The sequence below is a fragment of the Cibotium barometz genome, chromosome 33 (genome assembly GCF_041138505.1).
Source record: "Cibotium barometz isolate CiBa-2024 chromosome 33, ASM4113850v1, whole genome shotgun sequence".
NCBI classification, from domain to species: Eukaryota; Viridiplantae; Streptophyta; class Polypodiopsida; order Cyatheales; family Cibotiaceae; genus Cibotium; species Cibotium barometz.
The window spans coordinates 24,127,876-24,146,943 of NC_141078.1; the positions used below are offsets into that span (position 1 = coordinate 24,127,876).

At 41.2% G+C, this 19,068-nt stretch overlaps 1 protein-coding gene across 1 annotated transcript in view; it reads left to right on the top strand.

Annotated features, from left to right (window-relative positions):
* Nucleotides 1-9,855, top strand: part of LOC147619418 (uncharacterized) — a 51,617-nt gene extending 41,762 nt beyond the window's left edge. The window contains exons 4-12 of the mRNA XM_086773063.1: nucleotides 4,832-4,915; nucleotides 5,004-5,083; nucleotides 6,280-6,330; nucleotides 6,466-6,568; nucleotides 6,646-6,728; nucleotides 6,889-6,934; nucleotides 7,160-7,247; nucleotides 7,400-8,268; nucleotides 8,436-9,855. Coding sequence (XP_086629189.1) covers nucleotides 4,832-4,915; nucleotides 5,004-5,083; nucleotides 6,280-6,330; nucleotides 6,466-6,568; nucleotides 6,646-6,728; nucleotides 6,889-6,934; nucleotides 7,160-7,247; nucleotides 7,400-8,268; nucleotides 8,436-9,302 — 2,271 coding nt within the window. The 3' untranslated portion in view covers nucleotides 9,303-9,855. The remainder of the gene's footprint in view (nucleotides 1-4,831; nucleotides 4,916-5,003; nucleotides 5,084-6,279; nucleotides 6,331-6,465; nucleotides 6,569-6,645; nucleotides 6,729-6,888; nucleotides 6,935-7,159; nucleotides 7,248-7,399; nucleotides 8,269-8,435) is intronic.
* Nucleotides 9,856-19,068: the final 9,213 nt, after the last annotated feature.

Here is a 19,068-nt window from a genome sequence, read left to right on the forward strand (position 1 = left end):
AAAATCCTTCCACCCAACCCATATCCTTTCCTACTAGTGTTGGTGTGCAGTCATCACCACCTGTGCCTCCTTTGGGTCCTGCGTATGGGTTCTCCCCATCCCATGTATCCTTCAGCACTATGCCCTCTGGCACTGCGGTGCCACCTAGCATTCTGGGGTACCAGATGGTTTACCAACCCATCTCTGGCACTTGTGTTTTTCCTAATTAAGTGCCCTCTCAAGGATTTGTGCCTCGACCAGGTATTCCACCTATGCTGAGTGTCCAAACCTATATTCCATCTTATGGAGCACACTCGATAGGTCCTACACCTATGCTTGGTCCTGGTGGATTTTTTGGTTTTCCTCCTCAAACCTTACACTCTAGATATGGGCACCAGCCATCCTGGACTCCCCCACCATCTTCCTTTCATGTTTCTATGTCTAGAAATGCTTTCACAGAAAAGACTCGTTTTAACGGATCTAATTATACCACCTGGGCTAATCTTATGGAACAAGTTTTTACTTCCCAAGGTTCTTGGAACCTAATAAAGGGATTTGAACCAAAACCCCACCCTTCCCTAGCACCTCTTGAAGTCATCAACCATTGGGAAGCTAGAAATGCCACTGCTACAGTGGAGCTCATGCAAGGCCTTCTGTTGGAGTTTCATTCTCAACTCCAACAGTTCCCTTATGTCTCTGACATGGGCACACCTTGCAGAGAGATGCCGCATGTGATCGCACGAGTTGCATTGATCTCGAGCATCAAATTCAAATTTTCTCTATCAAAGAAGGGGATGACCTGACCATCAAAGTTGCTGAATATCGGCGCCTTAACGCCAAGTATGCTACCACTGGTTCTGCCAAGTCACAGGAAGACCAGATTATCACTTTACTAAACAAATTGCCACCTAGTTTCTTTACTTTCGTCACACAGACCATTAGTTTAGAACCTATGCCTAATCTATATGAGTGTGAGTGCCAACTTTTGCGCTTCGCTCAGTTGCATGACCAATTTCATCCCAAGAAGTCATCCTCTTCCTCGGGCCCTTGTGTCCAATACCGCCTCTACTCAAAAAGGACAACAAGGGAAGGGGAACGGTAGCTCAAGAAATCAAGGCAAACCTCCTGGCAATAATATTGATTCCAAAAACCCTGCCTCAACATCCATTCCTTACTGGCAAAATATTCTCAAAAAGAATAGATTTTGCACTTATTGTCAAATACCTAGACATTTTGATGATGAGTGTGTTTTTAAAGTCAAGGAAAATAAAGGCAACACCTCCAACCCCACTACCTCCACCCGCCAAAACAACCAAGGTGGTAGCAATGCCCCAAATTGGAGATCAAAAGGGAGTAGTAATCCTGCACCTACTCTGCCGGGCTCCCTGCCAAGGAACCAGAACAAGGCAATGGTTCGACTTGGCCGCGTTCCTCTCAGTGGCAATCCACTGGTCAGGTCCCTCCCAGTCAGTTTCTTTCACCACCCGTGAAGAGATGTTTGACTGGTCTTTTCTTACACCTCATCCCAGCCCCTCGGCCAATATCGCTCAGGTCACATTTAAGGTTGACTCTGGCCCCTTCTCCAGAAAGAAGAAACAAAGGCCTAGACGAGGCTATCCTCGGGGGAAAGCCTCTACCTTCATTCAAATCTATCAGTTACTTGACAATCCTTCTGTGCCCATCATTGAGGCCCATCCAACTCTTCGTTGTGGTCATCTAGTCACTTTGGAGTTGACAGTGGAGCCACTCACCATATGGCACGCAATGCTGACATTTTCATCTCTCAGCGTCCCGCTAAGGGAGAAGTTCGATGTGGCAACAACACAATGATGCCCATCAAATCCATTGGCACCGTCTTATTTGACACCAACACTGGCCCCAACCAGGCTACCTTGGATAATGTTTATCTTGTCCCTAATTTAGGTCTCAACTTACTTTCTGTATCCCAGCTGACTCAACTTACTTTCTGTATCCCAGCTGACCCAACTCGATCGTGGAGTTTACTTCAACAAACGAGTTGTCGAGGTAATTGATGAGACTACCGGTCTTGTTGTTGCCAGAGGTCAAGCTCAGAAGGATGGTTTGTACCGGATGTCTACTTTTTTAACTGAGCCATCTTCTGCTGATTCAGAGTTTCATTGGGTTTGTGCCTATGTGATCCAAGCTTCATTCGACATTGAACGACTATGGCACTTTCGCTATGGTCATCTACCCTATGCCACACTCTACGAGCTATCTCGAGACCAGTTAGTTGAAGGCATACCCAGCCTCAAACTGACAAAGGATGTCTGTCAGCCCTGTCAAATGGGTAAGCAGCATCGCTTCCCATTCCATAGTTGTTTCTCGTACCTGTACGAATGGGTTCGTACCGTATGGTTTGTACGGTACGAGCCCCCCTGCCCCCCCCCCCCCCCCCCCAAAAAAAAATCCCTTGAAAAAAAATTCCAAATGCTTTAAAAAAAATATAGAAACCTTGCTTAACGAAGATCCCAAATGCTCGCAATACTTAGCAACTTTCATGTCCACTCAGTATTCCATATGGGGTTGTTGAGAGACCTAAAAAATCTGGCGAGGTAGACTGGTAGTGTACACTTGATTGGTAGGATGAGAGAATCTTGCTACATCACTTAGAGATCCCTGGTATAGGTAGGCTAGACAGTTAGATTCTCAAGTTATGTACAAGGGAGAAGATTTGGACATGGCCATTTTGATCTAGAGAGGAGTCCCTAAACCTATCACCCTAGATGCACTGCTCGTATTTGTGCAAGGATGGTCCCTTAGTCATAAACGCTACACTGGGAGACCTTTGGTATTGCATTACCCATCCAGGTTCTTTTTTGGAGACAATCGGGAGATCCAAATGGGAGAGACACATATCCATGTTCTGGTTCCTCAAGCACTGTAGACTCCTCCCCTCCCAACCTTCCCTCACATTCAAGCTTGAAGCTCCATAGGTTGTAAGTGTAAAAAATAAAAAACGTATTTTATCGTACGGTATCCGAAAATTTCATATCGTACCAAAAATTCTCATACGGTATCGTATCGTACGGTATCGTATTTTTGTACCGTGACAACTATGTCCCATTCCTACAACATGCTACTTATCGTGCTTCGGGAATCCTCAAGTTGATTCATTTCATTTTGAGTGGCCAATCTTTAACCCCTTCCTTGAATGGATCTCTCTACTACATGCTGATTGTTGACGATTATTCAAGGTACATGTGGGTATATTTCCTAAAGCATAAATCCGATGTGCTTTCCAATACTTTTCCACATGGGTTCGGTTAGCACTTTTTGACAAATCAAACAGTGTTGCACATGAGTAAACACATCTCGCCCCATTTTGGGCCAATAAAACTGTCGCTCTAACTTCTCTAAACTTGAATTCATGCCTCTATGACTGCCAGTAACGGCATCATGGGCATCGTAGAAAAGAGTTGCGTGGAATTGTTTTAACACACAAAGTTGACCTTTGTAGAAAAGCCAACCATCGTGTATCAAGAAATAGCATGGTCCTATGGCATCCAATGCATGTTCCCACTGAGTGTACTAGATTCCAAGGAATCCGCGTACTTTTGCTTCATTTAACTAGTCTTGTACCGCCAAATTCCATCCATGTGGATTGGATGTGGGATACAGATTCTTTCTTGCTCTAGGTGTCGGCCACCGGGTTGGCCTTGCATGCAAATGCATGCCATGATCTGATGCAAACCCTAAGGCATCTGCTGACTCTACATGCATGAATGATTCTCTTCAAGTGGGTTAAGGGACTTGACTGATTGACCGACACTCTTAAGGTTGAGGAATGACCTATGTAGCTCGTGCCTGACATATCCTGGGACCTGGACTGAGGATTACAATGGGGCCACGGCATACGACATTTTCATATCCTAGAGGGTCCTACTACTGTACAATGATGCACTGATGATGAGCCATCTTGTCACCATGCACTACAGTGCAGAGTGCATGTGACACTTGGATACTTTCAACACTTAGCTTTGCTGAGCTTGTGCTCTGATACCAATGTCGCAAGCACGGAAACTGTGTGTGTCTTCATTCAGTCCTAAGTAATTGAATAGGAACCTTGATGCAAATTACCGAGAGAGAGAGAGAGAGAGAGAGAGAGAGAGAGAGAGAGAGAGAATTTTCAGTATATTATATAGTATAAAAGACTACACAAATCTCTGGCCTTTGGCCTTCCAAAAGGTAAATCTAAGACCTATAAAGCGCTGACTCTTGCATGATGTGTCATCATGCACGTGCACGGGTTCAAACAATAAAAGTGTGCCTAACACAATTGTTAAGTAATTTGTCACCCTAAAATGTTTCATGAGATTCAGCAATTAAATATCATGCGGTGCAAGAAGGGATAGCCTTATATAGGCTCTTCACATGCCCATGACCTAGCCGACTTGTTGTCGCCGAGCAGCAAGGACAACCACCCAGATAAATAATCATCTTGACTTCATCTGCATGCCCTTGTCTTCCTTGCCGACTGCTGTCCTGACCTTATAGAGCTTCTTCTGTGTAATCCTGAGCCTTGCTAGTACCCTAACCTAATGTTTATCTGCTGCTCAAATCAGGGATTAGCCTGGAGATCATCCATGTCCATGTGTGACATGACAATTGGCTACTTCGTCGCCTTATTTGATTTTGTTCACAAATTGCTCGTGAATATGTTTATTTTCGTTTTGATTTTTTTTCTCTTTTGAACCTGCTTTTCCTAGGCTTTTATACATGAGGTTATTTTCATTTTTATTCATTGGCTTTTTTGAATCTGCCTTTCAACTTCGCTTTTTTTTGAACCTGCCTTTCAACTAGGCTTATGGCACATATGTGAGGTTTATTACAGGTGATGCATGGTGCTAACTGGGACATTTTGTGGTTGCAACGTGACTTCGGTATATATGTTTGCAACCTCTTTGACACTGGCCAGGTTGGTTAGAAGTGTCTCAAGTGAAAGTTAAGTTTGAAGGTTTTATGGAAGGGCTTGGCATGCTAACTTGTCATCATCAATATTGTAGGCAGCACGAGTCTTGGGAATGAAGAGTTTTGGCCTCGCACATCTCTTGGAAAATTTTTGTGGAGTTGCACCAGACAAGCGGTTTTTTCCTCTCTCCAAACTCCATTATAGCTTTTGTGTAGAAGACTTAAGCTGTATCTTGTTGCCCTCCCCTGCTTCCTGCGAAAAATGACTTTTCTGTATCATTGTAGATACTAGAGTCATAATTAAGTTTATTCCCCTGATGTGGTACAGGAGGTAGGTTACCTACATAATGTACCAATGCAGACTTGAAGGGTTGGGACATTCAACTGCAAGTCTTTTTACGGCTTTGTCCGACTGCCATCATATGCTGTCCTCCTCTTCCCTCCCCTGGTTGCTCTCCTCATGTTTCCCCTCTCTTTATCTTTCCCTTTCTTTCTTTCACTTGTTTTCTAGCTTCAATATCATTACACTTTCTTACGTTTCTGAAGTTTATACCAGATTTGATCATATCAACAGGAAACTGCTGTCCTAGCCAAAATCACGGAAACTCCATTTCTCTGGAGCCACTGTTTCCGTTTCAGTTCCCATTTCGTAAGGGCTTCCTCCACACGTTTCCCCCCGCTTAGTATTGATTTTCCTTGTTCTCTCTTTTAAATTACGATTCATCCCAAGTTTCTCCTCTATTTCTCTTAACCTTTTTCATAATTTCTATGTATATCTACTATATAATGTTAAAGACTTGCCACTAGCCGTTTACATTGCCTGGTTTCATACCGTTTCCGTGTGGAGACATCCTCTGTTTCGTCTCCTTCTCCGTTGCATGAACAAATGGAATACCATTTCTGTTTCTATTTGAGGTGGAGTCATACAAGTCTTTCTACTCTGCATCTACCTAGTACATGACCTCAACTAGCCTTGGCATATGCATTGGGGCCTGATGCATGTGACTGCTGACATCATTTCAAGTTAGAACCTTTTAAAACTCTAACAAAGGCAGCAGAGAAAACATAGGATCATACATGGTGCTCTGCACAATGCTCAACACAGTAAATAGTATGATTATGCAGGTCTTCTACATTTCAGATCATGCTATATTTTTTGGCATCCCGCATCAACTCATGTGCCTTGAATTATAGCTTGCGTTGACTTTTAGCCTGTGATGTAGGGTTCGGCTTCAGGCCAAAAAGGGCTTCACCTGGGTTGAGAATTCTGGGTTGGCCTTGGAATTAGCATGAATTGGACCAGGGCTGATTATGAGATGAGGAATGTTTGAGCCGTTGTTGTTTTACTTAACAGCTGTGATTTGATTGCAGGTATCAGATGGCAGATTGGCGCCTCCGGCCACTGCCAGCAGAGATGCTGAAGTAAGCCAAACTCAGTGGTTTTTAATTCTGAAGTACTAAGCTGCAGTCTTTCTGTTCCTTTTTGGTGACAGATTCCTTTTAAAAGCAGATGTAGTTGGCTTATGTTGTTAATCTGTGAAAAAATTGTGCAAGCAGATATGCAAGAGAAGACACACATTATCTTTTGTATGTTGGAGACCTAATAAAACAGATGTTGATTTCTACTCTGCGTGGTGATCAGCAAGAACCGCTTCTAGAGGTATATTACAATCCAAATGTAACTGTGCAAGATAGCAACTATGTCCCCTAAGAGAGCTTTTTTCTTGGTATCATTAGGTTTATAAGCGGAGCAGGGACATCTGTCTGAAACTTTATGAAAAGGAAATCACCACAGAGACATCTTACCTGCAGGTTTACGGGTGAGGATTACTTCAGTTGTCTCAAGCTCTGTGGATTTAGTGAGCATTGCAAGAATTAGGAAGTCAATGCTGGATTGCTGATAGCTGATTTAGGCCTTATTAGGAACTTCCATGTATGCACACATAATGCTATTATTACATATTGTTTCCCCCTGAACAGGCTGCAGGAGAAAAATTTTAAGCCAGAGCAACTTGCTGTCCTTGCTGTAAGTGATTCCTCTCTTCTTCCCCCCTGCCCATCCCCTTTTCAGCCTAAGGTAATATTAAATCCTGAGACCAGGGCATTTTGACACAAAACAGAACAGAAGTCCCATTTGGGCAAGTTCTCTTCCAAGTTTGATAAACTAAAAGTACATTATTTCCTGGCATGCATGGAGGGAATACCCTATAAGGGAGTAAGATGTGACTGGATTCTTTCTATTATTGTACAGGGCTTGTATTCTTGGAGAGATCAAGTTGCCAGGATTGAGGATGAAAGTACTGGTTATGTGCTTCCGAACCATCTTCTACTGAAACTGGGTACGCTTCATCTTTTGGAGATAGTATCATTTGGAAAGACATCTTCTTAGCTCTTTCGGGGCATTTTCATCACCTATCATAATAAAAGTAGAGATGCTTTAGAAAACTTAAATTTACAACTAAAGTGATGATGTTTTATCATGACATTACAGCCGAGGATATGCCAGAAAACGTAAAGAAGCTTCGCTCGATGCTGAATGGCAGACACACTCTTGTGGCACGCAACTTAGCCACGATTGTAGCTATTATCAACAAGTCGAGGTTAATGGTGCCGAGATTAAAAAATGAAGCAGAGTCCAAACTACGAGCTGGAAATAGTAAAACATCGATTTTTTTTGAGGAGACACCCTTCTCTGAAAACACCCCTGACAGGACAGAGGGAGAAGTTCAAGATGATACAGTATTTCAAAAGGATGGTAGAATTAGGAATGTGAATGGTGTTTCAGATATTGCGCAGGCCTCCAATACCCTTGAAGGTCCAATTGTGCTAAATGATCCTTCTTTACAGTATTCAGATGATATGGAAGGGGTGGGTGTGGCAAATCTGTCCTGCAAATCAGAACAGGATGCCATCAATGGAGCTACTGTGGTTTTAAAAAGAGCAACCATATCTTCACCTTTTGGAAAGCAGAAGGTAAAGGAGGAACCTTTGAGGAAGGTAGAAAGCTTTACAAAAGCTGACCATGGGTTTTCATCTTGGGATACGCCTATGAAAAGGAATGAATTATTGGAAGGGGCAACAGTGAAAGTTGGTGGCGTAGCTGTTCCATCAGCAGTGGTTATAAAAAGAGCAAGTGCATCATCTCTTTTTGGAAAACAAAGGAAGATGAGTGAAGTTGTGGATAGGGTGCAAAACTGTTCATTAGCAGCAGTTGCTGAGCCTTTGGAGGTAGGACGAACAGGAGAGCAGGAAGCAACACGTCAAGGTAGTCAAATAAAAAATTTGGCAAATATGCCAGGCAGGACCTCACTGCAAATGGACGCCAAAGGCAGTGCACATTCTGTTGAAGATCTTGAGCAGGCAAGTTGCTTACTTACCAGATTTTTTTATAATGAGTGCATCTGCTATGCTTTTTTAATCAACCATTTTCCCTTCACTTATATCAAGTTGACTGCAAGGCATCATGTCTAGCAAAAAGTTAAAATAGTCGTCATTTTTTCTGATCTTTTCTTGGTTTTGCAAAGCAGGTTGAAGCAAAATCCATAGCAGAAAAAATCCGGGCATCTTTCTCTCTACCCTTCCATACCTTTGATGGACTGGATTATTCTTGTAAGCCCGTGATCCAGCACGAGAAAGATGAACTTGAGCAAGCAAATAAACAAACCAGAAATCAGGCTTCCTCACAGGAATGTGGAGGCTTGCAAACTGAGGATCTTACTTTTATAGAGATTGATGCCAGTGAAAGTTTTCAAGACTCAGAGAGTCAGCAGGCCTCAGATTCGGCTCGGAAGGGCATCAGTACTAGTGCAAGTGGTACTCAGCACAGGCTTTGGTGGCCTGATTCTGTGGGCTCTGCTCTAGAATCAGCATCTAATACTATGTTCGAGGAACCGCTGAACACATCTGATGCTAGAAACTTAGAATTGGAACCGCCCCTTTCCATTTCTCAGAAATACTGGCCATCCCGTCATCACAGAGAAGGGATGCAATGTGAGCCTCAAGGCTTTCTATGGGACACAAGAAACTTGATTTCAGCAGAGGCTAAGCAGGATAAAGATGCCAAAGATCTAGAGCATGAGTCTCAGTCATCAAGTCACAAGCAGCACACGAGTGAGAGTCATGATGAGGGAAACATTTCTGTTGCACCCTTCGATTATGCAGCTGCCAAGAGGAAGATGGGCTACGCCAGGGGATATATAGACGTTAGAGAAGGAATAAAAGGGCCTAATACTCCAGGATCCAAGTTATCTAAGCAAGGAAGCAGTGTGAATGGCAAGGAGACAATTTTTGATCCTCTAAGGAGGGTAAAGGAGTTTAAACCAGAGGGAATCAGTCCTGGGAAACGGAGGCAAGTATTTCCACAGACGGGCAACAGGACAGGTGTTTTCAAGTAGGCATCATTTTGTGCTACTTCATGACGTCATACTATTGTGGTACGACTATCCAAGAACAAGATTACATTAGCTGAAAACACTGGAAGGGTGTTTTAATGTGAAAGTTTCTCAGCTGTGAAGTTAAACTTATGAAAAGTTCATAAACAAGTCTGGAGGTGAGCTCACTTGTCCCTTGCATACATGGCGCTTGGGCATGTAGGGTGGCTGTTAGGTAGAGATTGGGTCCCTCGGCAAGCTACTCTCTCTGTTACATGGGTTTGCCATGCAGAATCATGGGCAAGTCACCTATTATAATCCAGTGAATCAGTTTTGAGTTGAGAACACTTTACCATAATCATGTTGTGAAGCAGTTTCTTGTCTTAGTTTCCTTAACACGTGTTATTTGAATGAAATGTAGTATATTTTTCAGACACTGAGCAGTAATGTGCAAGCATTGTACCTTACAGAAGCTGAAACATTCCATCATAAGGATAACCTTCAGTAGAAATGGCTTGGTTGGCAATCGCCTGTTGTATTGTCTATGCTTTCAAGCCCAATCACTCAATCTTTGGAAGCCTCGTCCCACTTATCAAGCATTGTCTTTGTAGTGAAATAAGTTGACATGGTATGTGCATGTGTGTGGTCTTGAAACTTTAACACCAACAGAGCAGAGAAGGTGAGGTAAGATGAGGGCAGTTTTTTGGGTGGAGATAGATTTGTTACTCACACCCCCTTTTTAATCCACCTGTTGGTGGAGTGGAGGTCGATTTGAACTTAATGTCGTGGCACGAGAGCTGAGCTATTGCCCCCACCCTTTTAAAGGGTGCTCTTAAGCAAGCATGTTAAGTCGGATGTCTTAGTTTGAGATGAGATATTTAAAATATGCTTTTTGGATCGTTTTTAAAAATAATCAACACTCAAAGGACCAATCAACAGACTACAAAATGAAGGGAAAATGCTTTGTAGTATGTGGATTTCATTAATATGCAAATTTCACAGTGTGAAGTTTTTGTCAAAGTTGATTTCTTTAGCGGACGATGATAGGCCGATCAAAAACGACGATCATACACATGCAATGAGACTTGCCAAGGCAATCAAGTAAGGAGTCAATAGGCTTATTAAGTCAGGTTTTATTTATTAGATTAAGAACACACATGGGGTGTCTCTAGCCATGATTATGCCCAAGAAGATCCGCATGTGTGCTAACTTAAAATAAATAAATACAGCCACAATATGAGTTCATTGCCCACTACCATACATTGAATATGCCCTTGAAAGAGTGGCAAAGAAAGAAGCCTACAGCTTCTCAAATGGATATTCTAGGTACAACTAAGTATCCATAGAGTCAAGAGAGAACCCAAGGATATTTTGGGTACAACCAAGTATCCATAGATCCAAAGGACTAGCACAAGATGACATTTGCAAATAGAATGGGAATTATTTGCATATAAAGTAATGCTATTTGGTTTAAATAATGTGAAATGGAATATCACTAATGTAAGATTAAGGCAAGATTGATTAAGAAGCTAATATATTGGACAAATCATCATGTAGACTAGCATGCGATTAGCAAGAATCACACATACAACACATAATGCCTAAGTGGTTTAATCTCTCACCATGAGGATGGAAATAGCGTTTCATAAGCCAAAGTGTGGTACCTCAAGGATCTATGGTTCATTCAAATGTCAAATGATTATAAGATACAGATGAGGATCCATGTGTCCCTTTTGTACTTGAGTCCAATGGCCATAATCCTAAGCCCAGTTATTAAAGTTGCTACTTTATTACAAAACATCCCTTCCCAAATATTTTATCCTCAAAATCCATGATATGTACAATCATCGTATCACACATATATATCAATGAGAAGTGAAGGTTCTAATCATAACCACAAGCTATGGAAGGATCTCCAAAATTAGACATGAATCCATAGCATAGTTGATGTGGAACTATATCCTCCAAACATGAAATAAGTGCTCTTGATGCATAGTGGACTGCTGTGACAACCCATGTAGTCATCAAAACCCTTGCAAATCTTTCCATCATAGGAGTTATAAAGCCCATAAAATGCATGCCATATGGTCAAACCACATCCTCCAATGATAGCCCTTGTTGTTGCACATAAGAAAGTGGTTTCCAAAAAACAGTTACACACAGCTCATGGTGCACTCATTTTGCCACCTCTCCCACGTCTCTGTGTGTGTGTGTGTGTCTCTCTCTCTCTCTCTCTCTCTCGCAAGCTCTCTCTCTTTTGCTTATCCACTCTGTCTCTTTCCATCTCCTATGTACCCTAAACTTGCATCACTACTGTCCTAAACCTACATGATCACTATTGCCCTAAACCTGCATTAATGCTGTCCTATTGTTTACCCCTCTCTCTCTCTCTCTCTCTCTCTCTCTCTCTCTCTCTCTCTCTCTGGCTATTGCAAGCCCCTTACTGTTGTTTCACTAACACACACACATACGCATGGACCTTTCACCCATCAAGATTTCCAAGCATTTCCAAGCAAATGTAGAATTTTAGGCTATGTAGATGGTTGCGAGTCATTTGTAAAGTTTTCTGCCAATGTAATCAAGGATTATTATCATTAGGACCTCAATGGAAGGCTTCTTGGGCCCTTTTATTTGGCAGTTTAAGGGAGTCAAACCTTTTCTTTTAAGAAGAAATGTTTTCTAATTAGAAGCTTCAAAACGGCTACTTTATTCGAATTTGAATTTTGGGGGGAAAATGGAATTTAAAATCTAGCGGGTAAAACAATATCATAAAACATATCTATGGAAAGCTCTTGATGCGTAGATCACGGATCTGTAATCTTCGCTCAAATCGGAGCTTGTATGTAGAAGTTATGGAGGTCCGAAAATTGTAAAATTCCCCCCCCCCCCCCCCCCCCCCTTTTGGGGAAAAAGTGCACCCTTTGACCACTCTTACACCTCTCTTAAAAACCCAACATTTCAGTCCACATGGCAACCCCCCATTTGGCTATTCCTTAATCACCTTGATTAGGCTTGGGCAAATTAAAGGGCCCAAGAGGACCCCATTCACTTCCTAATGGTGCAGAGGAAGCAAGAACAATGTGCAAGGATAAAGTCTAAGCTATAAGAAGAAAAGGAGCATAATGCAAGTCATGGTGCAAACGAGTAGAAGCGTTAAAAAATATGCAATGACATTGTTCAGTACTTTACTCAGTGGACCAAAGGTCTAGACGAGAAGATGAGGTTTGATAAAATGACATGGAATTTCTTTGGCTCTAGTCATGGAAAGGGAGAGTACAACGGTGCAGGGGATGTAGTGAAGAGAGCACTAACTCATGAACAACTCAAGCCTAATGGTGCTAAGCTCCAATGTGCAACTGATATCGTAAAGTTTTTGAAAGAAACGCTCACCATTGGAGCCGAGTCCACATATTCATCTCACAAGCTAAATACGTTAGTAGAGTCTTTTGGGAGATAAAGTTTGGTGATATAGATAGAGATGAGGCATGGGATATCAAGGCTATAACAAACACAAGATCCCTACGTTCAGTCTCTGCATACTCTCAGCACAATCCAACAGCATTGAGAGTGCATCGGCTATCATGTTATTGTAGTAATTGTATGGAACACTTATGGCTTAGATGTAGCAATTAGTCTCATATTCATAGCTAGGACTACATTGTAGATGGCGCTAAAGAAGAAAATGTTGACATTGATGTTAACATCGCAAACATTAAGGAGGCCACCTACTACAAAGGGCACCATGATACCCTTAGTGATGTCCTTCTTGTAGGAGACAATTTTGTGGGTGACAGGACTGAAAAAGGAAATCTAGAGAATGTGGACTTCTACATCTTGAAATGCACAAAGGAAAAAGAGCTCTGCAAGAGACCTACAAAGGATGGATGGGGGAATGCCATTGCACGAGGTTGTTTTACTGTGAAAGGGTTCTTCTGTGCACCTAAGACGAGCAAACCTATGAGTTGTGGGATGACAAGTCAGAGGCCTTCATAGCGATGCAAAATGTATGAGAAATCAAATTTCTAATGAACCGACACCTAGTTCACAAAAATCTGTTTGTCCTATACCTTGAGGTACATGAAGTGGTGTACAATAGTATGCCATTCAAGTTTTAGCATACTTGTTAGATACAAAGCTGTGTAAAACATTATGCCATCCAATTATTAGCATACTTGACATGTTTCTAATGAAAAAAAGAGACAACAATATTCAATATCTTGTGAATTTCAGCTGATGTATTCATATATTTTAGAAAATATACATGTGTGTCGCTCTGTGTATACACAGAAGAATTTCAGGGGCTGAATGTAAACAGTGATATCCTAAGTCCTTTAGCTAACACAGTGGACACCTCAAAACCCCTCAAAAACAGATTCAGCTGACTCCTCCATGACGTGAAGAAGATTGTGGGGGATAGTGGCGAGGTGTCTATGATTGAAAATGTGAATGTGGTTGTGACTGGGGTGGCCTTGGATTAAGGCTCTCTTCCGCTCTTTCCATGTCTTCCCACAATCTTTCGTGTGCTTGTCTCTCAACCTCCTATGCTTGCCTCTGGGTCTCCATCTCAACTTGCCTCCTAGATTCCATCCATTCCTCCACCTTAGTTGTGCACCTCTCATATTCTTTGATAGCAGCTTGGTGTGCTTCAACATCCCTTTGGTATTGTTCCTCTTGTTGATGCAGTCGCTCTTTGGCTTTCCTTTGCGAATTCACTTGCCCGTCTAATCTCTTCTTCTTCACAATCATGGACAGCAACAATAAGTTTTGTACAGCTTTGGTCTTGAATTGTTTTACGTGCAACGGATTATATTTGTGCAAATTAAGTTGTACAGCTTTGGTCCTGAATTGTTTTACGTGCAATGGTATACACAAAGGGAAATATTTTATCAAAAATGTCATAGCTACATTAGATGATGGAGATGTATGTTATAAACATCACTTATATCAGGAATATTAAAAATATTTTTAAACAAAAGAAATGCATTTAATCACGTCCTCCATCTGCAAACTGACATCTGCAGGCTGGATTGGCACCCTTATCCTTTGATATCTCATGTTCTAAACAAGATTTGGCTCCAATAAAAGATGTTCCACAACGCATGCAAACTTTCGAGCACATCTGAGAGATCGACAAAACAAGCATTAGTTTATCCTACTTAAATAAATCTATATGCTTGTGGAAGAGGGAAATGTCAATAGGGACTTACTCTTTAACGCGACCATGATATCCTTGAACAGAGTTTGTAAAGTAACATATATTTTGGGTAATGTCATACAGAAGCAAACTCCAATGTTGGTTGAAAAAACAAACATGACATAGGTGTTATAAAAAAAACACATACAAATCACCTAATATATGTTGTCAATCTATAACTTAACACAAGACTCACTCTTCGTTTATAAGTCGTCACAATAATTCTTTCTAGATCAAGGTTGACCGTGTTTAAAACCAGACCATGAGGTCCAAAAATGATGTTTGGTCATTTTGCAATTGGCCTAATATGAGGGGATCAATAACATATGTACAATTCTGTACCTCTTCTGGTAGAAGTGATAAACAATACCTAAAGGAAACAATGAATAGAAAATAGAATTAGGATTTGTGAAAAAAGGAATTAGAATTAGAAAATAGAATATAGCACAATCATGCATCATACCATAGTGCCACATTGGCAACTTTGTTTGTAACTTCCATTATCCTGCAACATTGCAAAACACAGAAATCAACTGCATCAAAGCTGGTAACAAGCCTTGTGCCTCGAATTGTAAATTCCACCTTGATGGGCGCAATACTCTCCAAATCCCTTAATTCTCTGATATTCTCTGCTTCAATGACATTAATTTCTCTCCGAATTGTGTTGGCTTCTTGGCCTGCATCATCTGCTAGATCTTTGACAAAATTATCACCTTCACTGGCATCTTTGGAGCATTGTGGCTGTGCGGCAGTAGCCTTCGATTGTGGTTGTGCCTCCGGTTCTGGTTGTGCATGAGGTTTTGATCCTTGTTTGAGAGCGGGTGTCCCTATTGTTGTGAGGAGCATGGGTGTTCTCAACTGGCCTTGCACAAGGATCGAGGGGCAGGACCGTCTCAAGATCTCTCGCATGCGACGATAATTAACAGAAATAGGTTTTGATTAATGATCATATCTATACCTCAATCTACGGAGTGTATCAAAATCCCTAGGCATTATTGTAAGCTATGCATCTTCAAAAAACTCAATCAGCTAGTCTTTCAAAAAACTCCATCAGCCAGCCTTCACTAATTTCCTTGAGACACAAAACTGTAGATGCTTGTCATCGTATACTCCAGTGTTCACAAATATCATGCACAAGCCTCTGAAATGGTAGCGTGGCTATCCCAGGTCACATATGTTGCTCAATCTGTTGAAGCTCTTATAGAATTGCTGTGTGGGCTTGATATCTTCTCCTCCTACCTTCTTGCACGTGTAGCAACTCCGTAGGCCTTTCACTTGTTCCTAGCCGTCCTTTAGTAGGCAAGGAGGGGCAAAAGTAAGACATGAACATGTTGATCTGAGTGAGGTTGTGGAGGATAGGATTCATTTTTCGGATGTAGAGGAAACCCCAGAGGAAATGTCTCATGTGTGGGAAGAACGCCTAGTGAGTGTTTTTTGATCTCTGTCATCATACTTTCACATGATGAGACCACACTATTAATTCAATAAGTGTTATCATTGTTGGCTTGGAAACATCAACAAGGAACCAAAGAGCACCACTCCAAGAACTAAGTTGAGAGTAGAAGAGCTATCACCCATGAGGCTGGAAGCTCTCCAAGTGGACACAATCACACTGCAAAAATGCAGAACCGGGGTAAGCATGTACTAATCGCGTGACTCGTTCTAGGATGCTAAGGAGGAAGGATTGTGATGATTAGGGTGAGCTAAATGTTCAACTATCACCTGTGAGGCAAGAAGGAAGCTCTTCAAAAATGAGCAAGCTTATACTAACCATGTGACACGTTCTAGGATGCCAAAAAGGAAGAGTTCTAATAATCAAGGTGGGCATCATTTATGAGTCATCTGAAAAGACCCTGACCATTGTCCCTAGTGCTGGCCACTTATATTTTCTCGTTATTGTAGTTGAATAAACTTCACCAGATGTGACATTGTACCAAATAGTGAAGAGTAAGAAGAAGAAGAGAAAGACATCATGATGTTCTATTGCCCTCAAGGGATGTGCAAGAGAAAGAAGATGTTCTGCTACCCGAGAAATCAGCACAACAACTGCAGCATCTGGGTTTGTAGAGGGTAAGAACAGAGAATCCAGAGTCACGAGATGAGCAAGAATCATGTGAGAATGAGAACGAAGATACTAGAGGGCTAAAAGAAGCCAATGATTTAGTTGACCTCAAACCTCAAAACCTAGCTATGCTTGTACCCATCTGTAATAACAGAACACTCTTTTTTTTTTGCTCCTTGATCTCCCGTGATGATTGATATATTTCAAGTTTCATTTCGCTAGTATCCCTCCACAGTTCTCTTTTGTTGTCATCTCTACTCTTCTATGATTCTATCTATGCGTTATTTCCTTCTTTTGTCCATGTTTATGTGTATTATGTTGCTCATGAAATTTAGTGCTCAAGGACTATGTATTATGTAGCTTCGATGATTCAATTCTCTTGAATATTTGATTAGATGCACGTAAACCTTGTTAGAATAAAGATTTCATAGATTTGAGGTAGTTGTGTATGGAAGATTCAATGATTCATTTGTCAAAAAAGAATTTCGCGCCCGTGGGGGTTTGTTCAAAAAATATCCTTTTTACTGATCGAGTTAATTCCCTTTTCAACTCTCTAATCTTAAAAATGGCAACATAGAACACTAGCTTTGCAAAAATGAGAACATTAATCCTAAATTGGGGATTCCAATTAATCCAGCATCGACACATAGAGACACTCAAGTACTCATCAGTAACAGTATTAGAAAGGCACACAAAGAAGAAGAAGAAGACTTAAAAGAGTCTCAATACTTTGAGTCTAATTTATACATACATCTGATTTTGTTTTGTGAGTGATTACAGCATATATTGTACAATCATACACTGTACTTTGCAAAGACATACAATTCATTGTCAATATGGTCAACTTAAGGCATGGAGAAGTCACATTACATGGCAAGAACAGGTTACCTTAAGCACACTAGACATGGTGGAGGTAAGAATCGGGCCAATAGTCTTCTAGAGTTACATCAATGGACTTACAGGAAATTGATTCATAGAGCACAACAAAAAGACACATTGAAGTACTCATCGTTGACACATGTAACACAATTGATTAATAAAGAAAAGAAACAACGCGCTTGGAATCATTATTTTGCAAAAGAGCGCCATGAGTTGTGGCGTCAATCAAGACTCGGGGTTGGGAGGAGGTGGGCTTCATCTTCTTTAGTGGTCTTCCTTCTTCTTCATCTTCTTCTTCAACCTCATTTGTCGGGAGATCTATTCTTAGCAATTGCACCTCTGGAGGCAACAGTTCTGGAGGACACACACCGGCTCTTTCTTGTCCTCACTAGATATCATTTCCCATAAGGAGGCAATGTGTCTGGTTCATTAATTCCTGCTGCAAGAGCCTCAGCTGTGTATGACAGGTAGTAAGGGCATCTTAGCACTTAACATCCATGCCCTTGACCAAACACCCACAATGCAAACTGTTTCTCCACCAGCACCACTTTCTCAACATCATTCAAAGGCACATTATATCCACCACAAAACCTAGAGAGTACTTTCAATGCGAATAAAGGAAATTTTGCATTGTCTTTTGAGAACTATTTATGAAATATAATGATCTGCATATCAAAATTGTAATCATCATGATTCAAACTTTTAATTATCATAAGCAAGTGTCATAAATTGTATGTACCTTTCGATGATGCAAATGTCATATATTCAGCGAGACCAGCATCCTTTTGATGACCTGTTGATTTTAAACTGCTAGCACCGGATGATCTCTTGAGCCTCCTTCTCTCTTAAGGAAATCATCATCATATACAAAAACCTGGTAGCAATGTAATACGTTTAATCAACAAAATACACAAAAATTGAATACTAATAGCTTTAAAAAATTTTGGTATTCTTACCTATTGATTTTCATCACCCTCAAGCATGGATCTCATCCACAAAGGGATAGTAGACTTATTATCTTCATGTACGGTATAGGTGCTATATATTTACCCATATCTGCCAAACCAAGACGGTATGTAATTATTGTAGCCTCCTCCTCGGAAGGCAATTGGGTTTCATATGTCCTAGCTTCATTGAACATGCCCTTTAATATCACCTTGCCAGGCAGATACTCGAAGTCCTAGACTACAGAATCAACTAGGAGGTGTTTATCAACTGCTTGCTCTACCCACCCTATGTCTGCTTCACTATAATTTGCTAAAGCAGCCAAGTAATAGTCTTCACGAATATTAAAATGATGCATAATGTCTATTAATAATACATAATCAAATTCGTCTACCATCGTAAAGCTGGGAAAAGAAGGAAGTGACAAGTCCCCCTGTTCATTCTCATTAGGTGGACTGGCTTCTAATGGGATTATCCTCATAGGTGCTGCATATCGACTCTGACAAGGGATGTACTAGAGCCGAAAACATTTCCTTTTCGGCCTCTGCCCTCTCCTCTGCTGGATCGATAGCCACCTCTTCCTCAACTCCATCATCCTCAATTGGGGCACTTGACTCCTTGGTAAATCCATTGTCTGGGGCTTAGCGTCTTTAGTAAGGAGATGCAAAAAACAAAGAAATCCATAACTGTATTGGAGAAGGCAAAACTTC